The sequence below is a fragment of the Oncorhynchus mykiss genome, chromosome 12, assembly GCF_013265735.2.
Source record: "Oncorhynchus mykiss isolate Arlee chromosome 12, USDA_OmykA_1.1, whole genome shotgun sequence".
In the NCBI taxonomy this organism is placed as follows: Eukaryota; Metazoa; Chordata; class Actinopteri; order Salmoniformes; family Salmonidae; genus Oncorhynchus; species Oncorhynchus mykiss.
Genome location: NC_048576.1, coordinates 75,531,887 through 75,554,306, shown reverse-complemented (window position 1 = coordinate 75,554,306; position 22,420 = coordinate 75,531,887). Strand labels below are relative to the sequence as shown.

Genomic DNA, 22,420 nt, shown 5'->3' with positions numbered 1-22,420 from the left:
TAGAATGAAAGCTTACCCTTTAAACTAACCATTCCCTAACCTTAACCATTTTAGCTAACCCTTCCCCTGATCTTAACTCTTTAACCTAACTCCTGAACTTAAACCCTAGCCTAGCTAATGTCAGCAAGCTAGCTAATGTTAGCCACCTAGCTAGAATTCGTAACATATCATGCATTTAGCAAATTTGTTACATCTTGTACGTTTTGCAAATTCATAACATTTAATACAAATTGTAATTTGTATAACATATCATACGAAATTGTTGATGACATCCACAAATTAATACATACCACACAAAGTGTAACATATCATACCAAATGGAGTGTCTCGGATTTACATACAGAATAATAAGAAATGCTCAGAGACCAGGTTGTGGAAGCAGACTACTGTTATTTGACCTCTGATTTTAAAAGCTACACAAAAAAAGCTGTCAAATTATAGAGTAATTTACGTATTTAGAAATAACCCTGGCAGGTTTGGCGTTAAAATCATGTTCTAAATTTATTTTATGTAGGACACGCACACTGGTTGAATCAATGTTGTTTAATCAACTTGGAATATACATTGAATTGACGTCTATGCCAGTGGGACAGTTGGCTACCTTTGACCTCTAATCTATCAAAAAATGTATTGCCAAAGTGTTCATTTGAGGTTAGGTTTCGCAGGGGCCGAGAGACACGACGAAATAATTTATCAAAGCAGTGTTTGTGAGACCCCTCACTGTTGCAAGTGCTCAGTCATTCTAGCAATGTAGAAGTCTAGTATGTACGTGAACCCCTTGGCGCTCATATTCTCCGTTGCGCGCAGCTCCTACACAGTGGAACAATTATATACAGACCTACACTTCCTTGAGTAGGAAACTTTATAAAGCTATTTGGGAAGGCTACATACCAAAAGCATTGGATGTCAAATTTGACAAATTCAACCATAAAGGTACGTTTATCCTCTTAAATGTACAATAGGAACATTCTAAAAAGTTACAATATTTATAAAATAGCAAATGTTATGGAATGCTGCTGAATAACAACCAGATACGTATTTTTAGATTCAATAGATTCAATTTAAGTCTTTAAATATGCGTTAAATAAAAACTTACAATCCTCCTGGCATTGGAAAAGTGTTTTTATGAGTCCCGAGGGAAAGCCTTTCGGTGCGTAAAGGTTTCCAAGTTGGAGACGGGATTCTCCATGTCTTTGAATATTTTTGTTCCATTGTCGCTATAAGAAGTAGTCTATTCTACTATTTTCACTGTATTTACAATATGTATTCAAAGTTGTGAGACTGTAAAAAAATGGCATAACTGTCATTACATTAGGCCTACAGTCAAATCCCGTTTGTGTTTGATGTCTTTTTCCCAAAACCCCCACAGATGGGGAGACAGCCGCCTGGTTTCCCTCAACCTGGCCAACAACAACATTGAGATCCTTTACCAGGTGAGGTAGCGGCTGGCACAGTCACTGGGGACATGGGGTAAACAAATAAATGTCAGTTTTGGTGAGTGGAGCACCAGATCAGATTGGCGCAGAATACTCTAGTAACATTGATACCTACATGGTACCTTTCAGGTGCAAGTTATGTTGTATATGTAATCGATGTGAAATGGCTAGCTAGTTGGGTAATGATGCTTCGAGGGTGTCAGTTGTCTGTGTGCAGAGGGTCCCTGTTTCGAGCCCGGTGAGGGGATGGCCTAAGTTAAATTGTTACATACACATAGCTGTCACTTCTTGCACAAAGGCCATACTCCCATCCACCAACTTTTCTTAGCCGTTTAATGTCACATGCATCATGCCTTCTCCCTCTCTCCCCATCCAACAGGAGTCTTTTGATGGCCTGTCATCCCTAAAGCAGCTGACGTTGGACCATAACCGTGTTGAAGAGATCCAGCCAGGGGCCTTCACTCAGCTGGGCTTCCTCAACATGCTGTCCCTCACACATAACCAGCTGGTCTACATCCCCAACATGGCCTTCCAGGGCCTGCACAACATCAAGTGGCTGCGTCTCAGTCGCAACTCCCTCAACAACCTGGCCATGGAGGCCTTCGCTGGCCTCTTCACCGTCACAAGCCTCAGCCTCGACCACAATGAGCTGCATTTCTTCCCCACACAGACTATGACCCGGTGGGAAACTGTGCAGATGTCTGACACTATTGTGCAATGGTGCCCTGGTCCAATAGTATTTAAACTTGATGACACTTGACCTGTTTATGCTCTGTCCATTTTCTTTCCTTTATTTAAGACTGGCTCAAGTCACCCACCTGGACCTGAGTTACAACCCCATGACCTACCTGGGTGAGGATACTGTCTCCATGCCGAAGCTCACCCACCTCTACCTGGACCACATGTCCCTCCAGGACCTCGCAGACACAGCCATGTCCCAGGCCACCCTCCTCTCCCACCTAGACCTCAGCCACAACCAGCTGCGCTACCTGGAGCCCCTCTCTGGCCCCATGGTGCTAGCCCGCCTCAACCTAACAGGAAATCCCATCCACTGTAACTGCTACCTGAGGCCCCTGAAGGAGTGGGCCAAGAATGGGAAGGTGGAGTTGATTGGGGTCTGCGCAGGTCCCCCTCACCTCTCTGACGAGCCCCTGGAGGCAGTGGGGCCTATGGAGCTGCGCTGCCGAAGCAGGGAGGACATGATAAAGGAGGAGTTAAAAGACCAGGAGGAGAGCAGGGAGCGTGCACTGCCCACAGCCAAGCCTAAGAAGAAGAGCAAGTGTCCGGATAACTGTGACTGCGATGTGAGTTGCTGTTGTTGTTAATACTGAGATGGCGTATGGGGTGCTGAGGGATGATGCAATGTTGTGCCACAAATGATGTTCAAACTTGCTGCCATGACAGCACACTTGCCATCATACTCAGAGAAGAATTGGACTGATAATTCAGTCATCCATATACAAACTGCTCTCCAATTCTTGTTTGAAAATGTCCCTCTGAACCCATCTCCCTCTCTCTGTCCCCTGCTTAGGTGGCTTAGCACGCCGCATGTGAGAACCGTGGTCACACCAAAGTTCCCTACGGCTTCCCCTCTAATACCCAGCTCCTGGACCTTCGCAGCAACCACTTCCATTACGTCCCTAGCAACAGTTTCCCTGGTACAGACCAGGTGGTCTCTCTGCATCTGGAGCACTGCAAGGTCCGTGAGATCGAAGGCGGTGCCTTCCAGGGCATGAAGGGCCCGAGCTCTACCTCTCCAGAAATTCCATTCGCTGGGTCGAACCAAAGGCGTTCCTTCCTGTGTCCAAGAGCCTAAGGTAGCTGTATATGGATGACATGGGTCTGGAGAAGTTAAGAGAGATGGGGTTGTCAGCCGGTTATTGTCAAGCAAAAGACTGTCGCTCTCACTGTAATTTACTGTTAATTAACATAAACACGTTTAGCATCTCCAGGCCTCCATGCATACAAGCTGCATATAAGAGGCTGAATACATGCCTTTGGAACATCTACATTTTAAAATGTCTGATAAATTAATAAAAATGTGGTCCCTTGCAGTCGGATTCCAAGCAGTTGCATTAGTAAACAATGATGCAGCCAGTCAAAATGCTCTCAATGGTGCAGCTTTAGAACTTTTTGAGGATCTGAGGGCCTATGACAAATCTTTTCATCCTCCTGAGGGGAAAGAAGCATGGTCGACCCTTCGTCACAACTGTGTTGGTGTGAGTGGACCATGTTAATTCCTTAGTGATGTGGACACCGAGGAACTTGAAGCTCTCAACCCACTCCACTACAGCCCGGTCAACGTGGATGGGGGTGTGCTCGGCCCTCCTTTTCTTGTAGTCCACAACAAACTCCTTTGTCTTGCTCGCATTGAGGGAGAGGTTGTTGTCCTGGCACCACACTGCCAGGTCTCTGACCACCTCCATATAGGCTGTCTCATCACCATCGGTGATCAGGCCAACCACCGTCGTGTCTTCAGCAAACTTGATGATGGCATTGGAGTCGTGCGCAGCCACGCAGTCGTGGGTGAACAGGGAGTACAGGAGGGGACTAAGCACTCACCCCTGAGGAGCCCCTGTGTTGAGGGTCAGTGTGTCGGTTGTGTTGTTGCCTATCCTCACCACCTGGGGTCGACCCATCAGGTATCCAGTTGCAGAGGGAGGTGTTCAGTCCCAGGGTCCTGAGCTTAGTGATGAGCTTGGAGGGCACTATGGTGTTGAACACTGAGCTGTAGTCAATCAACAGCATTTTCACATAGGTGTTCCTCTTGTCCAGGTGGGAGATAGAAGTGTGGCATGCAATAGATCTGTGGATCTGTTGGGGCAGTATGCAAATTAGAGTTGGTCCAGTGTGTCTGGGATGATGGTGTTGATGTGAACCATGACCAGCTTTTCAAAGCAAGAGTACTACGGGGCGATAGTAATTTAGACAGGTTACCTTGGCGTTCTTGGGCATAGGGACTATAGTTGTCTGCTTGAAACATGTAGGTATTACAGACTGGGTCAGGGAGAGGTACACACAAATGATTTCACTCTGCTAACCCTCAGGCTCTAACTACTTTGCGTCCCCTCTCTCTGCTCAGGTGGATGGAGAATGTGAGCCTGAAGATGACAGCCACCTGTGGTCACCCTCCTGAGTTCCGGGGCCAAAGTGTGAGGGATGTCCATGTCTTTAAGAGCTGTCCAAATCAAATCAAATCAAATTTTATTTGTCACATACACATGGTTAGCAGATGTTAATGCGAGTGTAGCGAAATGCTTGTGCTTCTAGTTCCGACAATGCAGTAATAACAAGTAATCTAACTAACAATTCCAAAACTACTGTCTTGTACACAGTGTAAGGGGATAAAGAATATGTACATAAGGATATATGAATGAGTGATGGTACAGAGCAGCATAGGCAAGATACAGTAGATGGTATCGAGTACAGTATGTACAAATGAGATGAGTATGTAAACAAAGTGGCATAGTTTAAAGTGGCTAGTGATACATGTATTACATAAGGATACAGTCGATGATATAGAGTACAGTATATACGTATGCATATGAGATGAATAATGTAGGGTAAGTAACATTATATAAGGTAGCATTGTTTAAAGTGGCTAGTGATATATTTACATCATTTCCCATCAATTCCCATTATTAAAGTGGCTGGAGTTGAGTCAGTGTCAGTGTGTTGGCAGCAGCCACTCAGTGTTAGTGGTGGCTGTTTAACAGTCTGATGGCCTTGAGATAGAAGCTGTTTTTCAGTCTCTCGGTCCCAGCTTTGATGCACCTGTACTGACCTCGCCTTCTGGATGATAGCGGGGTGAACAGGCAGTGGCTCGGGTGGTTGATGTCCTTGATGATCTTTATGGCCTTCCTGTGACATCGGGTGGTGTAGATGTCCTGGAGGGCAGGTAGTTTGCCCCCGGTGATGCGTTGTGCAGACCTCACTACCCTCTGGAGAGCCTTACGGTTGAGGGCGGTGCAGTTGCCATACCAGGCGGTGATACAGCCCGCCAGGATGCTCTCGATTGTGCATCTGTAGAAGTTTGTGAGTGCTTTTGGTGACAAGCCGAATTTCTTCAGCCTCCTGAGGTTGAAGAGGCGCTGCTGCGCCTTCTTCACGATGCTGTCTGTGTGAGTGGACCAATTCAGTTTGTCTGTGATGTGTATGCCGAGGAACTTAAAACTTGCTACCCTCTCCACTACTGTTCCATCGATGTGGATAGGGGGGTGTTCCCTCTGCTGTTTCCTGAAGTCCACAATCATCTCCTTAGTTTTGTTGACGTTGAGTGTGAGGTTATTTTCCTGACACCACACTCCGAGGGCCCTCACCTCCTCCCTGTAGGCCGTCTCGTCGTTGTTGGTAATCAAGCCTACCAATGTTGTGTCGTCCGCAAACTTGATGATTGAGTTGGAGGCGTGCGTGGCCACGCAGTCGTGGGTGAACAGGGAGTACAGGAGAGGGCTCAGAACGCACCCTTGTGGGGCCCCAGTGTTGAGGATCAGCGGGGAGGAGATGTTGTTGCCTACCCTCACCACCTGGGGGCGGCCCGTCAGGAAGTCCAGTACCCAGTTGCACAGGGCGGGGTCGAGACCCAGGGTCTCGAGCTTGATGACGAGCTTGGAGGGTACTATGGTGTTGAATGCTGAGCTGTAGTCGATGAACAGCATTCTCACATAGGTATTCCTATGGGTATTCCAGATGGGTTAGGGCAGTGTGCAGTGTGGTTGAGATTGCATCGTCTGTGGACCTATTTGGGCGGTAAGCAAATTGGAGTGGGTCTAGGGTGTCAGGTAGGGTGGAGGTGATATAGTCCTTGACTAGTCTCTCAAAGCACTTCATGATGACGGATGTGAGTGCTACGGGGCGGTAGTCGTTTAGCTCAGTTACCTTAGCTTTCTTGGGAACAGGAACAATGGTGGCCCTCTTGAAGCATGTGGGAACAGCAGACTGGTATAGGGATTGATTGAATATGTCCGTAAACACACCGGCCAGCTGGTCTGCGCATGCTCTGAGGGCGCGGCTGGGGATGCCGTCTGGGCCTGCAGCCTTGCGAGGGTTAACACGTTTAAATGTCTTACTCACCTCGGCTGCAGTGAAGGAGAGACCGCATGTTTTCGTTGCAGGCCGTGTCAGTGGCACTGTATTGTCCTCAAAGCGGGCAAAAAAGTTATTTAGTCTGCCTGGGAGCAAGACATCCTGGTCCATGACTGGGCTGGATTTCTTCCTGTAGTCCGTGATTGACTGTAGACCCTGCCACATGCCTCTTGTGTCTGAGCCGTTGAATTGAGATTCTACTTTGTCTCTGTACTGGCGCTTAGCTTGTTTGATAGCCTTGCGGAGGGAATAGCTGCACTGTTTGTATTCGGTCATGTTACCAGACACCTTGCCCTGATTAAAAGCAGTGGTTCGCGCTTTCAGTTTCACACGAATGCTGCCATCAATCCACGGTTTCTGGTTAGGGAATGTTTTAATCGTTGCTATGGGAACGACATATTCAACGCACGTTCTAATGAACTCGCACACCGAATCAGCGTATTCGTCAATGTTGTTATCTGACGCAATACGAAACATCTCCCAGTCCACATGATGGAAGCAGTCTTGGAGTGTGGAGTCAGCTTGGTCGGACCAGCGTTGGACAGACCTCAGCGTGGGAGCCTCTTGTTTTAGTTTCTGTCTGTAGGCAGGGATCAACAAAATGGAGTCGTGGTCAGCTTTTCCGAAAGGGGGGCGGGGCAGGGCCTTATATGCGTCGCGGGAGTTAGAGTAACAATGATCCAAGGTTTTTCCACCCCTGGTTGCGCAATCGATATGCTGATAAAATTTAGGGAGTCTTGTTTTCAGATTAGCCTTGTTAAAATCCCCAGCTACAATGAATGCAGCCTCCGGATAAATCGTTTCCAGTTTGCAGAGAGTTAAATAAAGTTCGTTCAGAGCCATCGATGTGTCTGCTTGGGGGGGGATATATACGGCTGTGATTATAATCGAAGAGAATTCTCTTGGTAGATAATGCGGTCTACATTTGATTGTGAGGAATTCTAAATCAGGTGAACAGAAGGATTTGAGTTCCTGTATGTTTCTTTCATCACACCATGTCACGTTGGCCATGAGGCATACGCCCCCGCCCCTCTTCTTACCAGAAAGATGTTTGTTTCTGTCAGCGCGATGCGTGGAGAAACCCGTTGGCTGCACCGCTTCGGATAGAGTCTCTCCAGTGAGCCATGTTTCAGTGAAGCAAAGGACGTTACAGTCTCTGATGTCCCTCTGGAATGCTACCCTTGCTCGGATTTCATCAACCTTGTTGTCAAGAGACTGGACATTGGCAAGAAGAATGCTAGGGAGTGGTGCACGGTGTGCCCGTCTCCGGAGTCTGACCAGAAGACCGCCTCGTTTCCCTCTCTTTCGGAGTCGTTTTTTTGGGTCGCTGCATAGGATCCACTCCGTTGTCCTGTTTGTAAGGCAGAACACAGGGTCCGCGTCGCGAAAAACATATTCTTGGTCGTACTGATGGTGAGTTGACGCTGATCTTATATTCAGTAGTTCTTCTCGACTGTATGTAATGAAACCTAAGATGACCTGGGGTACTAATGTAAGAAATAACACGTAAAAAAAACAAAAAACTGCATAGTTTCCTAGGAACGCGAAGCGAGGCGGCCATCTCTGTCGGCGCCGGAAGTTGAGAGTGCTTCTCCTAGCAAGACCCTCAAATGATTCAAGGATACAAAATCAATCGAACCCAAACTCACTCTCCTCAAGGTGACAATGACAAAGGCCAAGCCAGGAAAGGCTAAACCCATGCCAACCAAGCCCAAAGCAAAGCCTCTGAAGAACCCTAAGGCACCAGCATCCCCAAAAAACAAGAAGACTGTAATAAAAAGTAGGAAATCAGTGATGTAAATGGCTGTAAGTCTACTGCTTGGACAGAGCTCTATATGTCCCAAACGGACAAGTGCTATTTCATCTCACCTCACTGAATGTAATTTGAGCATGCAGAAATGTGTTTTAAATGTTTTATTTGTGAGTCTGTAAGTTCATTTTCTGATTGATTTTCAGTCTATTTTAGAACTTGGATGCAACTTGGATGCAAGAGACCCAAAGCCCTATTTGCAGTACCATACATTTCCACCAAGTGTCACATGATGCTATTAGATTTTTCTGCTCTAGTTCGACCAACTTTTCTATTACACACACAATGTTATGTTTCATATATATCCTTTGTGCAAATGAAGAACAAGGCGGAATATATATATATATATAAGGTTGCTGCATTTTCAGCTGTTACATAGCGCTTAGATGCATGTACATCAATGCACATTGGCTTCTTGCTCATTAAATCTCCTACAACACTAAGTCAGTGTCTAACAGTTTTGTTTGATTTTCATGTTCCTGACAGAGGTGTGCAAGGATTGGTCCATTGCATGCTTTATCTAATCCTCTACATAACAATTCTGGGTAAGTACGCCATCAAAGTATTTTATGTAATGTGGCTCCATGCAATACATGTATGTGCCAGTCAGTGGGACTGTCTTGTGGTAAAGGTATCATCACATTCCAGGTGCAATCTCATTAGTTCTTGGTATCTTGTGTGCAGTTGTCTCTTTGTCCATTTTTACAGTCTATGGCTGTTGCAGTTTGTTGCATTTTACATTTAGACTGTAAAATATAATCTGGCACTGTCTCTATTTGCACTGGCACTATCTCTATTTGCAGAGCCCATCGACTGCCACCAGGTGCCAGAACAGGCCTATGGTGTAAGGGTTAGCACTCTGGACTCCAGCCCTCTGAATCCAGCGATTTGATTCAAATCTCGGTAGAACCTGACTTTTCACCTTCTCTGCTCTTTTGGTGATACTTATCTTCTCAGAGAGTGGGCCTGCATGGACAGAACCTTGGCCACTGTTAACAGATACTTATGACAAGATGGGAAACTCCATTGGAATTGTATGCTACGTTCAAAACAACTGGGAACTCGGAAATCTCCTACTTCCAACTTAAGTGCATTTAAGACAACTGGGAACTTGGGAGAAACACGAGATCCAACTGGGAAAATCGTTTTGAACAGTCATCCAATTTGGAATTCCAAGTCGGTATCTTTCTAGAACCAGGCTGTATCACATCCCATAGGGCGGCGCACAATTGGCCCAGCATCGTCCGGGTTTGGCCGGAGTAGAATGTCATTGTAAATAAGAATTTGTTCTTAACTGACTTGCCTAGTTAAATAAAGGTTAAATAAATAACAATTTATAAAAAATAACTGACTTTCTTACCTGAAAATCACTGTCATGATATTACCTCGTTTTTTTCTGAGTTCCTAGTTGTCTTGAAAGCACCACTATTAATGCCCATTGTGTACTTTGCCCATGTGTCATCAGTAGTTATCACAGCCACAAAGTCCTCCTATAGGGAGGAGGGCAGAGACCTGGCCATGTGGTGCCAGGACAACAACCTCTCCCTCCAGTGATCAAGACAAAGGAGATGATGGTCACTGGCTTACTGGTGCTCTTTCATGCCGTCCCTAGGAGGGGTGCGTCACTTGAGTGGGTTGAGTCACTGATGTGATCTTCCTGTCTGGGTTGGCACCACCCCTTGGGTTGTGCCGTGGCAGAGATCTTTGTGGGTTATACTCGGCCTTGTCTCAGGATGGTAAGTTGGTGGTTGAAGATATCCCTCTAGTGGTGCGGGGGCTGTGCTTTGGCAAAGTGGTTGGGGTTATATCCTACCTGTTTATATCCTTCCCTGTCTGGGGGTATCATCGGATGGGGCCACAGTTTCTCCTGACCCCTCCTGTCTCAGCCTCCAGTATTTATGCTGCAGTAGTTTATGTGTTGGGGGGCTAGGGTCAGTTTATTATATCTGGAGTACTTCTCCTGTCTTATCCGGTGACCTGTGTGAATTTAAGTATGCTCTCTCTAATTCTCTCTTGCTTTCTTTCTCTCTCTCGGAGGACATGAGCCCTAGGACCATGCCTCAGGACTACCTGGCATGATGACTCCTTGCTGTCCCCAGTCCACCTGGCCGTGCTGCTGCTCCAGTTTCAACTGTTCTGCCTGCAGCTATGGAATCCTGACCTGTTCACCAGACATGCTACCTGTCCCAGACCTATTATTTGACCATGCTGGTCATTTATGAACATTTGAACATCTTGGCCATGTTCTGTTATAATCTCCACCCGGCACAGCCAGAAGAGGACTGGTCACCTCTCATAGCCTGATTCCTCTCTAGGTTTCTTCCTAGGTTTTGGCCTTTCTAGGGAGTTTTTCCTAGCCAACGTGTTTCAACACCTGTATTGCTTGCTGTTTGGGGTTTTAGGCTGGGTTTCTGTACAGCACTTTGAGATATCAGCTGATGTACGAAGGGCTATATAAATAAATTTGATTTGATGATGGTGGACTACAGGAAAAGGAGGACCGAGCATGCCCCAGTTCTCAATCAACAAGGCTGCAGTGTAGCAGGTTGAGAGCTACAAGTTCCTTGGTGTCCACGTCACCAACAAACTATCATTGTACAAACACACTAAGACAGTCGTGACGAGGGCACGACAAAGTCTATTCCCCCTCAGGAGCCTGAAAATATTTGGTATGGGTCCTCAGATCTCAAAAGGTTCTACAGCCGCACCATCGAGAGCATCCTGACTGGTTGCATCACTGCCTCCGACCGCAAGGCACTACAGAGGGTAGTGCGTACGGGCCCAGTACATCACCGTGGCCAAGCTTCGTGCCATCCAGGATCTCTATACCAGGCAGTGTCAGAGGAAGCCCTAAAAATTGTCAAAGACTCCAGCCACCCTAGTCATGGACTATCCTCTGCTAACGCATGGCAAGTCTATGTCCAAAAGACTTCTTAACAGCTTCAACCCCCAAGCCATAATACTACCTGAACAGCTAATCAAAGGGCTACCCAGACCCCTCTTTTACGCTGCTGCTACTCTGTTTATTATCTATGCATAGTCACTTTAACTCTACCTACATGTACATATTACCTCAATTACTCAATTACCTCAAAAACCGGTGCCCCCTGTATATAGCCTCGCTATTGTTATCTTACTGCTGCTGTTTAATTATTTGTTGCTTTTATTTTCTATTTTTTACTTTCTGTTTTTTACTTAACACTTTTTTTTCTTAACTTCTTAAAACATTGTTGATTAAGCGCTTGTAAGTAAGCATTTCACTGTTGTATTCAGCGCATGTGACAAATAACATTTGATTGGATTTTAAACCCCACCTATTTCTAAAATGTATCTTCTTAAAGGTGCAATAAGAAAATAAATCGCCCCGCAATTTCTTGGTTCCTAAAATTCAAATATTGTTATTTTCAGCTGTTTGAAGCTGGTGTACAAAAGTAAAAGACGCAAAAACAAAACTTAAGAACGGGAAGCATAGAAATAACACACATAGAACATATCTACTCAAGATAGACCACAGCTTGACGTTTCCAATGGGAGAAAATTAATCACAGAGGGCAGAAGAAGCAACATGATGGGTAAAGCCAAGAACGAGCTAGTGAGATCTTATTAGCATATTTCAGCATGTATTTGGTTATTTCCGTTAGGGAACGCCTACTCTGTGAAGTGCGTGTGTGCAATAACTCAATTCGCCCCTGTGCTCCTTCTGAAGAACACAAATTTGTTTAAACTTTGGCAAAGGGTAAAGTCTACAAAACCTAGTCCGCTCTGTTCGTAACATATTCTAGTTTTGGAAACAAAACTGTCAAATGTTAATCTATGAGAAAATTATAAGAATATTGGCCAAAATCCATCTTGCTTCGTCTTCTCCCACTGCCGGCCACTAGACTTCCTCTCATCATCATATTTGCTAGTGAGTGTAAATGCCAACCGGTTACTTCACATTTGTACATCTGGTGAAATATCTGACTCGTTGTTCTATCGGTTGATCTGCCGCTTCTTAGACTTGCTTTCACATGAGAATTACAGATCTGCTTTTTACTCTTAATTTGGTCATCACCCAAAATGTGACCATCATCCACACTGCTAACATTATGCCTAATCTTGAATTGAGACCAAAAATTATTTTTCATTTTCATTTTTTGTTTTCATGACTTTTTACGAAAAAGTCAATTCTAACATTGTGGCTGTATTATGTCGTCACTGGGTTGCATGGTGCATTCTGGGTGATTCTTGGACAAGGAGAGCTCTCCTTTAAGAAGGGAATAGACCCCAATTGGGCGATAGCTAAAAAAAAAAACATTAGCTTGAATTTCGTCAACAACAAGTACAACATTACAAATATTTTCCGAGATGTGAGATAATTCACTTGTTCTCTGTAATATCATATAGCTTTGGAATTGTTACATTATGTACTTCCGAGGAAAATAAGCAGGTTTCTCAACTCTTGGTTACAACTGGAAACTCTGGGAAAAACCTTGGTCAAATCATGACGTTAGTGATTTCCAGGTCGTACCGATGGCCGTGCTGCATAGGCAAGATGCAGTAAATGGTATAGAATATAGGATATACATATGAGATTAGTAATGTAGGATATGTAAACATTATTAAAGTGGCGTTATTTAAAGGGACTAGTGATACCTAGTTTATTTAAGTGGTCAGAGATTTGAGTCTGTATGTCTGTTTAACAGTCTGATGGCCTTGAGATAGAAGCTGTTTTTCAGTCTCTCGGTCCCAGCTTTGATGCACCAGTACTGACCTTGCCTTCTGGATGATAGCTGGGTGAACAGGCAGTGGCTCGGGTGGTTGTTGCACTTGATGATCTTTTTGGCCTTCATGTGACATCGGGTGCTGTAGGTGTCCTGGAGGGCAGGTTGTTTGCCCCCGGTGATGCAATGTGCAGACCGCACAACCCTCTGGAGAGCCTTGCGGTTGAGGGCGGTGCAATTGCCATACCAGGCGGTGCTCCAGCCCGACAGGATGCTCTCGATTGTGCATCTCTAAAAGTTTGTGAGTGTTTTAGATGACAAGCCAAATTTCTTCAGCCTCCTGAGGTTGAAGAGGCGCTGTTGCACCTTCACCACGCTGTCTGTGTGGGTGGACCATTTCAGTTTGTCCGTGATGTGTACGCCGAGGAACTTAAAACTTTCCACCTTCTCCACTAATCTCCCATTGATGTGGATGGGGGGTGCTCCCTCTGCTGTTTCCTGTAGTCCACAATCATCTCCTTTGTTTTGTTGACGTTGAGTGAGAGGTTATTTTCCTGACACCACACTCCGAGGGCCCTCAACTCCTCCCTGTAAGCCGTCTCGTCGTTGTTGGTAATCACTGTAGTGTCGTCTGCAAACTTGATGATTGAGTTGGAAGCGTGCATGGCCACACAGTCATGGGTTAACAGGGAGTACAGGAGAGGGCTGAGAATGCACGCTTGTGGGGCCCCAGTGTTGAGGATCAGCGGGGTGGAGATGTTGTTACCTACCCTCACCACCTGGGGGCGGCCCGTTAGGAAGTCCAGGACCCAGTTGCACAGGGTGGGGTCGAGACCCAGGGTCCTTAGCTTATTGATGAGCTTTTACATCATCAGTGGACCTATTGGGGCGGTAAGCAAATTGGAATGGGTCTAGGGTATCATGTAGGGGGGAGGTGATATGATCCTTGACTAGTCTCTCAAAGCACTTCATGATGACAGAAGTGAGTGCAATGGGGCAATAGTAATTTAGTTCAGTTACCTTAGCTTTCTTGGGAACTGGAACAATGGTGGCCATCTTGAAGCTTGTGGGGACAACAGACTGGGATAGAGATTGGTTGAATATGACCGTAAACACACCAGCCAGCTGGTCTGCACATGCTTTGAGGATACGGCATCCCTGCGAGGGTTAACAGATTTAAATGTCTTACGTTGGCCACGGAGAAAGAGAGCCCATAGGCTTTGGCAGTGGGCCATGTTAGTGGCACTGTATTGTTCTCAAAGCGAGCAAAGAAGTTGTTTAATTTGTCTGGTTAGTAAGACGTAGATTTCCACAACGGGGCTGGTTTTCTTTTTGTAATCCATGATTGACTGTACACCCTGCCACATATGTCTCGTGTTTGAGCCGTTGAATTACGACTCTACTTTGTCTATACCGACGCTTTGCTTGTTTGATTGCCTCGCGGAGGGAATAGCTGCACTGTTTGTATTCGGTCATGTTTCTGGTTGCCTTGCCATGATTGAAAGCTGTGGTTTGAGCTTTCAGTTTTGCGCGAATGCTGCCATTAATCCACGGTTTCTGGATAGGGAAGGTTTTAATAGTCAGAGCGGGTACAACATCTACGATGCACTTGCTAATGAACTCGCTCACTGAGTCAGCGTATACATCAATGTTGTTGTCTAAGGCTATCCGGAACATATCCCAGTTCACATGATCGAAGCAATCTTGAAGCGTGGAATCCGATTGGTCAGACCAGCATTGTATTAACCTGAGCACAGGCGTTTCCTGTTTTAGTTTCTGTCTATAGGCTGGGAGCAACCAAATGGATTCATGGTCAGATTTGCCGAAGGCAGGGCGCGTGAGGGCTTTATATGCATCGCGGAAGTTCGAGCAGATCCAGAATTCTGCCAGCTCGTGTCGCGCATTCATTATGCTGATAGAATTTAGGGAGTATTAATCTTAGGTTTGCTTTGTTAAAATCCCCAGCTACAATAAATGCAGCCTCAGGATGTATGGTTTCCAGTTTAAAAGAGTCCAGTGAAGTTCTTTCAGGGCCGACGAGGTATTTGCTTGGGGTAGATATACACGGCTGTGACTATAATCAAAGAGAATTTTCTTGGAAGATAATGCGGTCGGCATTTGATTGTAAGGAATTCTAGGTCAGGTGAACAAAAGGAAGTGTGAAGAGGGCACGAAAAAGCCTTTTCCCCCTCCGGAAACTAAAAAGATTTGGCATGGGTCCTGAGATCCCCAAAAGGTTCTACAGCTGCAACATCAAGAGCATCCTGACCGGTTGCATCACTGCCTGGTACTGCAACTGCAAGGAACTTCAGAGGGTAGTGCGTACAGCCCAGTACATCACTGGGGCAAAGCTGCCTGCCATCCAGGACCTCTACACCAGGCGGTGTCAGAGGAAGGCCCTGACAATTGTCAAAGACCCCAGTCATAGACTTTTCTCTCTACTACAGCATGGTAAGCGGTACCGGAGTGCCAAGTCTAGGACAAAAAGGCTTCTCAAGAGTTTTTACCCCCAAGCCATAAGACTCCTGAACAGGTAACCAAATAGTTACCCGGGCTATTTTGTATTGTGTCCCCCCCAACCCCTCTTTTACGCTGCTGCTACTCTCTGTTTATCTTATATGCATAGTCACTTTAACTATACATTCATGTACATACTATCTCAATTGGCCCGACTAACCGGTGTCTGTATATAGCCTTGCTACTCTTATTTTCAAAAAGTAATGTCTTTTTACTATTGTTTTATTTCTTTACTTACCTACACACACACTTTTCTCAGCATTACAGCATTATTGGTTAGAGCCTGTAAGTAAGCATTTGTTGTATTCGGCATACGTGACAAATAAACTTTGATTTGGTATCCCAAGTGAGTCATGTTTCCGTGAAACAGAGAATGTTACAATCTCTGATGTCTCTCTGGAAGGCAACTCATGCCCTAATTTCATCCACCTTGCTATCTAGAGATTGGACATTGGCGAGTCTAACCAGTAGACCTTCTGAGTCTGACCAGTAGGCCACTCCGTCTGCCTCTCCTGCAGCGACTATGTTGTTTTGGGTCGGCCTCTGGGATAAAATCGCAAAACCAAGGATCCGCTTCGGGAAAGACGTATTCCTGGTCGTAAGGATGGTAAGTTGACATCGCTTTTATATCCAATAGTTCTTCCCAGCTGTATTTAATAGCACCTGAGATTTTCTGGGCTAACAATGTAAGAAATAGTACATAAAAAAACAACAAATAACTGCATAGTTTTCTAAGGACCTGAAGCGAGGCGACCATCTCTGTCTGCGCCATCTTGCAAAGGGACTTGGAATCGCGAGTTGGATGACTGTTCAGAACGATTTTCCATAGTCGGAGTTCGTTTTTTCCGATTTCCCAGTTGTCTTGAACGCACTGTCGGATGTTTCCGGTTCACAGTTGTTTTGAACGAGGGATTCCAACTTGGGTACTCGGGCCTCTTGCAGCGTTCAAAACAATTGGAACTCGGTAATCTCCAAATTCAGAGCATTTAAACAATTGGGAACTCGGTTAAAATGAACTCCGACTGGGAAAAAAATCGATTTCAATGGTAATCCAACTCAGAATTCCACTCGGGCGTCTTTCTGGAGCTCCAACTTTCCGACCTGAAGATCACTGACGTCATGATTTGACCTCGTATTTTTCCGTGTCCCCATGTCGTTTTCAGAACAACTGGAACTTGGAAAAATACGAAGCCAAATCATGACACCATTGATCTTCAGGTCGGAAAGTCGTAGCTCTATAAAGGTTCCCAAATTGGATGTCCGTTCAAATCGATTTGTCAAGTCGAGCTCGTTTTTTCTGAGTTCCGAGGTAGTTTTGAACATGACATTGTATCCCGGTTTGAGAAAGGATTGCGTGACGATACATTTAGCAACTGTGTGACGCAGCATGACAACGTCAGCACGATTGGTCGACATTCTGCTGTATGGGTCGTTACGTCTTGCTATTCATATTCTAATGGGATGTCTATCTCCTCCTCTAATATCTCTGTTCACACGAAAGTTCGATAGTCAACATGGCGGCAGCGATGGATGTTGATACCCCAAGCGCCACGAATAGTGGAGCAAGCAAGAAACGTTTTGAAGTGAAGAAGGTATTTATTTTTTGTTAAATAAATCATAGCTATATTTTAGACATACTGTAAGGTTCGATATTATTATAGGCGTAATACGGGTTTGGGTACAATCTACGGGCGATTAGTTAGCATAACTTGCTAGCTCGCGAGCTGAAACTAGACGGAGTCCCTGTTTGGCTGTATCTAATTTGGGGGAGTGAGTTTGCGTTTCACATTTAGGGCTGATCGCTACATAATTAGTTAAACTAATCTCACTGTTTGTGGTGATAGAAGCTAGCCAACCACTACTTGGTTCGGCTTGAGATGCATTGACATACGAAATCAATGACTAGCTAATTTGCTCAACTGGCTAACGTCAGCTTCCTAGTTATCTTGCTATAATGACAGGCCCAGTTGCACGTGATGTTGTCTATTTATTGACGCTAAATGAGTGAAAAATTATGTATCAAACACTAACATTTTCACCCTGGCCTTGTTTGTGATCAATGTGGATAGTGAAATAGGCCTAACTTGTCTGATGAAATGCCAAATGCAATAGTGATTTGAATGACTGTCTCCTGACACCAGATTAACATGAATAAATTGTGAATAACAATATGCTAATTTGTTAATACCTATTTGAAGCAACAGCAATATCAAGCAAACACTAACTGTTCATAATTTCATGTGACACTTCTTCTTTACAGTGGAATGCAGTGGCACTTTGGGCCTGGGACATTGTGGTGGACAACTGTGCCATCTGTAGGAATCACATTATGGATCTCTGTGAGTATGCATTAACATTATTTGACTACTGGGCTAATAAAGTTGTGTGTTACACATTTCTCTTGTTCTCCATAGGCATAGAGTGCCAGGCTAACCAGGCCTCTGCCACATCAGAGGAGTGCACCGTAGCCTGGGGAGTCTGCAATGTGAGTCAGACTTCTTTGCCTTTGTATATTTTGCATGCATCCTGATCAGTTAGATTGTAAAGTTCAGTGTGAGAGTATTGAAATAACAGCAGCATGATCTAAACTAATCTGCATTATATTGAACTACCCTAAAAATATAGAATTTGAATGTAAGTTTTGAGCTGTGTTCGAATACTCATTCTAACCCACTAACCATACTAACCATACTATTTGTGATATAAATTGAATATGTAGTATGCTTATTGGTCATAGTATGGATATAGTTCCTGGATGTTGTACTAAATGTGCCAAAATACAAAGTATACAAGCAGTAAACACTCTTTCTTTGCTTTTTTGGCCCATAAGGCAATTCTTTAGAAAATGGGCGTGGCTTGACAGCGTTTTCAGATTTGAAGAAAATGTTGGGAAAATATTCAGCCGGTGTCCGAGAGTGTATATATAAATTCCTTGTTTTAACTAATTATGACAAATGTTGAGCAATGTAATAAAGTCATGACTTTTCATGTTATGTTGGCAGACAATTTGTTAGCTTAACTTTCCTTAGGAACAGCATAGCATTACAGCAGTATGTACTAGTATGTTAGCTAGTTACCGAAAGTTAGTTGGCTACTAATACATCGATCTTGCCAGGCAGTATATTAACTATAATCTAACGAACTACACAATGTTTATTGACTAGATTATTCACGTAATTCTTAGCTAAGTATTATAGTTGTGTGCTTTCTCAATGGACATAGTTAATTATGGCTATCTACTCCGATTTCAGAGCACTCTGAGTGTGCCAGAGTGCAGAATAACTGATGAATTTACGAATGCTCAACACCCGGTGAATATATGGCCGGTGTCAGTTAACTTCAGGAAAAAAAGAGTCAAATAAATTGTTGCCAGCAGCACGTTTAGTCACCAACGCTCTGGATAACATGAAAACAGCCTAACCAGCTCTGCTATGGCGAGTAAAATGGTCAGTGAGGTGTTCTCTCATTTGTGTCTGGATATGGCTTGCAAGCTAGCCAACATTTGCCAGTCAGCTTGGGTGCTTGACTGCCGTTGTGAGGTCAGAATGCTCGGATCAACCCTAGTCCTCAGCAAGAGTGTCCAGTGACGCACTCCGGGGGCGAAACGCTCTGAATTTATGAACGGACAATCTGACAACGCTCTGGATTTCCGAACACCCAGAGTGCACTCTGGCACTCCAGATTGAATTTACAAACACACACAAAATTGTAAAATGTCAAGCTAGTCAATTGTTATGCTAACAAGCTAGCGAGAGGTTGCATAGCAACAGCATTAACTTCCAAGTAGACAGGCGAAGGGCTAGTGTGATCAACTGAAAGAATAGCGTTTGTTTACAGTGTACTAAAATGAGCTAATAGTGTATATACTCTAAGTATGTAGTATGTGTATTCAAACACGGCTATTGTCTTGGTTTGCTGTTATGTAAATAATATCTTCTCTCCCAGCATGCATTCCATTTCCACTGTATCTCCCGTTGGTTGAAGACCAGGCAGGTGTGCCCCCTAGACAACAGGGAGTGGGAGTTTCAGAAGTGAGTGTCATCATTTTATTCAAAACACTACTCCATGGTCCTAGCTAAACTGCAGTAAATCAGAGCTGCAGTATGCTTGCCTTTTGGGGAAGTAGATGGCTAAAAAAAACAACAGCCATGCGTCCGTTTTACTGGTGCTAATGCATTATTCCACTAATTCCATTGTAGATGAGTTGTGTATGTCAAACAGTTAATAACTAACACTCCCTTTCCCTCTCTTACAGATATGGACACTAGGTGGAAGACTCTAGACCATTACTTGCGCTTCTGCAAGTTTCATGCTTTCTGTTGCTTTCTCTTTCTTCGTATGATAGACTCCACTTTGAGTACATTGCAAATACTGAGGACATCCACCCCCACATCTCATTGTTTTAGGCTCGCTGGAAAACAATGTTTTTTAAGTTGAATTTGCAATGTTGTAAATTATAAATAAACAATGTTCTGTGTAGCTGTCTTGATTTGGAATGGATGACTAGACATGGAAATACAATTTTAGAAACCATGTAGGCCATCATTTTAAATAAGAATTTGTTCTTAACTGACTTGCCTAGTTAAATAGATGAAATGAGGGTATTTTTCTAATATTATTTAGAAATGTTATTTTTTTCGTGTTGCAGATCATTGGTTGAAAGACCAAATTGACTAAACAGTTTTGTAAGATGAAGTGGTTCATAACTTAAAGTTGCACTATGCAGAAATTGTGCCTTCATTTCCTGGTTGCTATAAAACTAATAGTTTGCCTAATTTCAGTTAGTAAAAAAACAAGACTTGCTTTCAAGTAGACTAAAACATCTATAACTCACATTTCTTTGAATTGGGTCAGGCCTCCCAAAAAGTTACATATTGCCACTTTAACACAAATTACCACATCCAGCACTAATTTGCAGTCCCATCTTCTATTTGCTATGATTCTCTGGTATGAATGACAGTCATAATGCTACATTGGTTATACTGCTGAGACTACAGTAGTGGTCGATGTGGTTTGTTATCGGACTGGATGGAGGGTAGACCCTTCCAGAACCTCTCGTCCCCAAAATGGAGCCATTTATTGCGGGAGACAATTTTGAAGAGGATAATCAATGGAGTGAGCATGGACTGTGAGGAGCTGACCCACTATTGGTCACTAATAGTTACCGGCAGAAGATGACCTTGTGAGACCGAGGTAAAGTTTAAAAAAAAAAAATATTCTGACCTTCAACAGACATTCTCCAAAAGCAATTTAAGAATGTAAAAATCAATAACTAATCCACTGTTTGTCACAGAACCATCAAGCTTGATATGATTTAGTCTAAATGTCTAGCATACTTTTACAACCTCTGTTTTTGAGGAAAAATTCCAGTTTTGATTTAGTAGAAATACATAAAATCTATAAAATGCCAAGTGGAAATCAACGTTTTCACTGATTATGACAGAATCATCAAACTAGGTATGATTTATTCTATAAATGTCTAGCATACTTAAACAAACTTTGTTTTGAGTAGAAATTCCAGTTTTGATTTGATAGAAATACATAAAATCTCATATTGCATTTACAGATGAAGAAATCTAATTCAGTGATTGTCCCAGAAAAAAGTGAAAATATGCATTGATTTGCAATAACTTAAAAGAAATGTTCATTTCAAGTGCAATTTGTTCTATATGAAATTAGTACAACTTTATGTAAACAATGTCTATCTTAAATTGTATGCCAAATCAATGTTTGCATATATTAGTGCAACAGTTCCACATGTTAAAGTAGTTACAAGGCACAACAGTCATTTATTTACACGTCTCTAATTTAACAGCGAAGACGCTCCTTCCAATCATTTTCTATTTTCGCTTTGTTGAAGTCCTTTGTCATCCCCAGACAAGCTGAATGGTACCATCTCTGACACACAGAGCATTCTATCTGAAGTATTAAAAACATAAAACATGGTTATGTTTATTTACATGTAAATTACAGTTCTGGAATACCCTAATTCTGTTACATGCTTTTACAATGAGGAACATTTTCAAATTGAATTGGATTTTTGTTCAATTGCCAAATTGACTTGAAATGACATGCATTTGACCACAACCCTGACAGCAGCACACACAACTGCAGTGTTAATCATCGTTGAGTATTCTGGCAATATAAATCATAGTAATAAAGGCATACATTTGCAAAACATTTATGTGTTGATAAAAAAGGTATCACACATCAATGTTGTAATATTAAACATTACAATAATAGCAGTCTTTGAAATCCAAATCAGTTTAATCGTCACTTGTGCCAGATACGTGTGTACCTATTACAGGTAATTGCTGTCATAGTATCTCTCATAGTAAAATAATAACATTAATAACAAGGGCCGGAAATTTTCCATGGGAAGTTAAGCCCAGGAATTTGGGGAATTTTCCTTAAATTCATCAAAAAAAGTTAGCTTATAACAGTGAACCTTTTTTGTGGGATACACATAAGGCAATTCTAGGTCATATGGCATATTTTGCTTAAACCATCCCCAATTTAATGGAATTGCAAACCTCTGCATGCACAGTGAATTCTTCCATCACATGTACAGCTGATTCTCAAGATCTTGCACACTAATGACATGCTATTGAGCCCACACTACTACACTGTCTGAGCCAATGACTACATGCTTTCTGGTAAGTTTTGATTACAATACTGGGTGGGGTGAATATATTTTATGACATACGTGATTTTTTTGTTAACTAGTAAATAGTAGCCTATAGTAAAGTATGTTTAAATCATTTCTAACTTATTAACAATTTCTGCTAGTTAGTTTTTGCTACCATGTGGGGGTTAGCTTGCTTGAGCCTGCTAACTGAGGAGTGTTAATTCACCTGTTTCCATACATG

At 43.5% G+C, this 22,420-nt stretch overlaps 1 protein-coding gene and 1 pseudogene across 2 annotated transcripts; both read left to right on the top strand.

Moving 5' to 3' along the window:
* The first annotated feature begins 1,343 nt into the window (after window positions 1–1,343).
* LOC110538966 lies at window positions 1,344–16,753 on the top strand (annotated as a pseudogene).
* Window positions 16,754–16,940: 187 nt separating this feature from the next.
* On the top strand, window positions 16,941–20,030 carry rbx1 (ring-box 1). 2 transcript variants are annotated; one of them, NM_001160687.2, is given in 5 exon segments: window positions 16,996–17,143; window positions 17,812–17,890; window positions 17,966–18,036; window positions 19,497–19,582; window positions 19,807–20,029. In NM_001160687.2, coding segments are annotated over 5 exon segments (327 nt in total). In that variant the 5' UTR covers window positions 16,996–17,065; the 3' UTR covers window positions 19,820–20,029.
* Window positions 20,031–22,420: the final 2,390 nt, after the last annotated feature.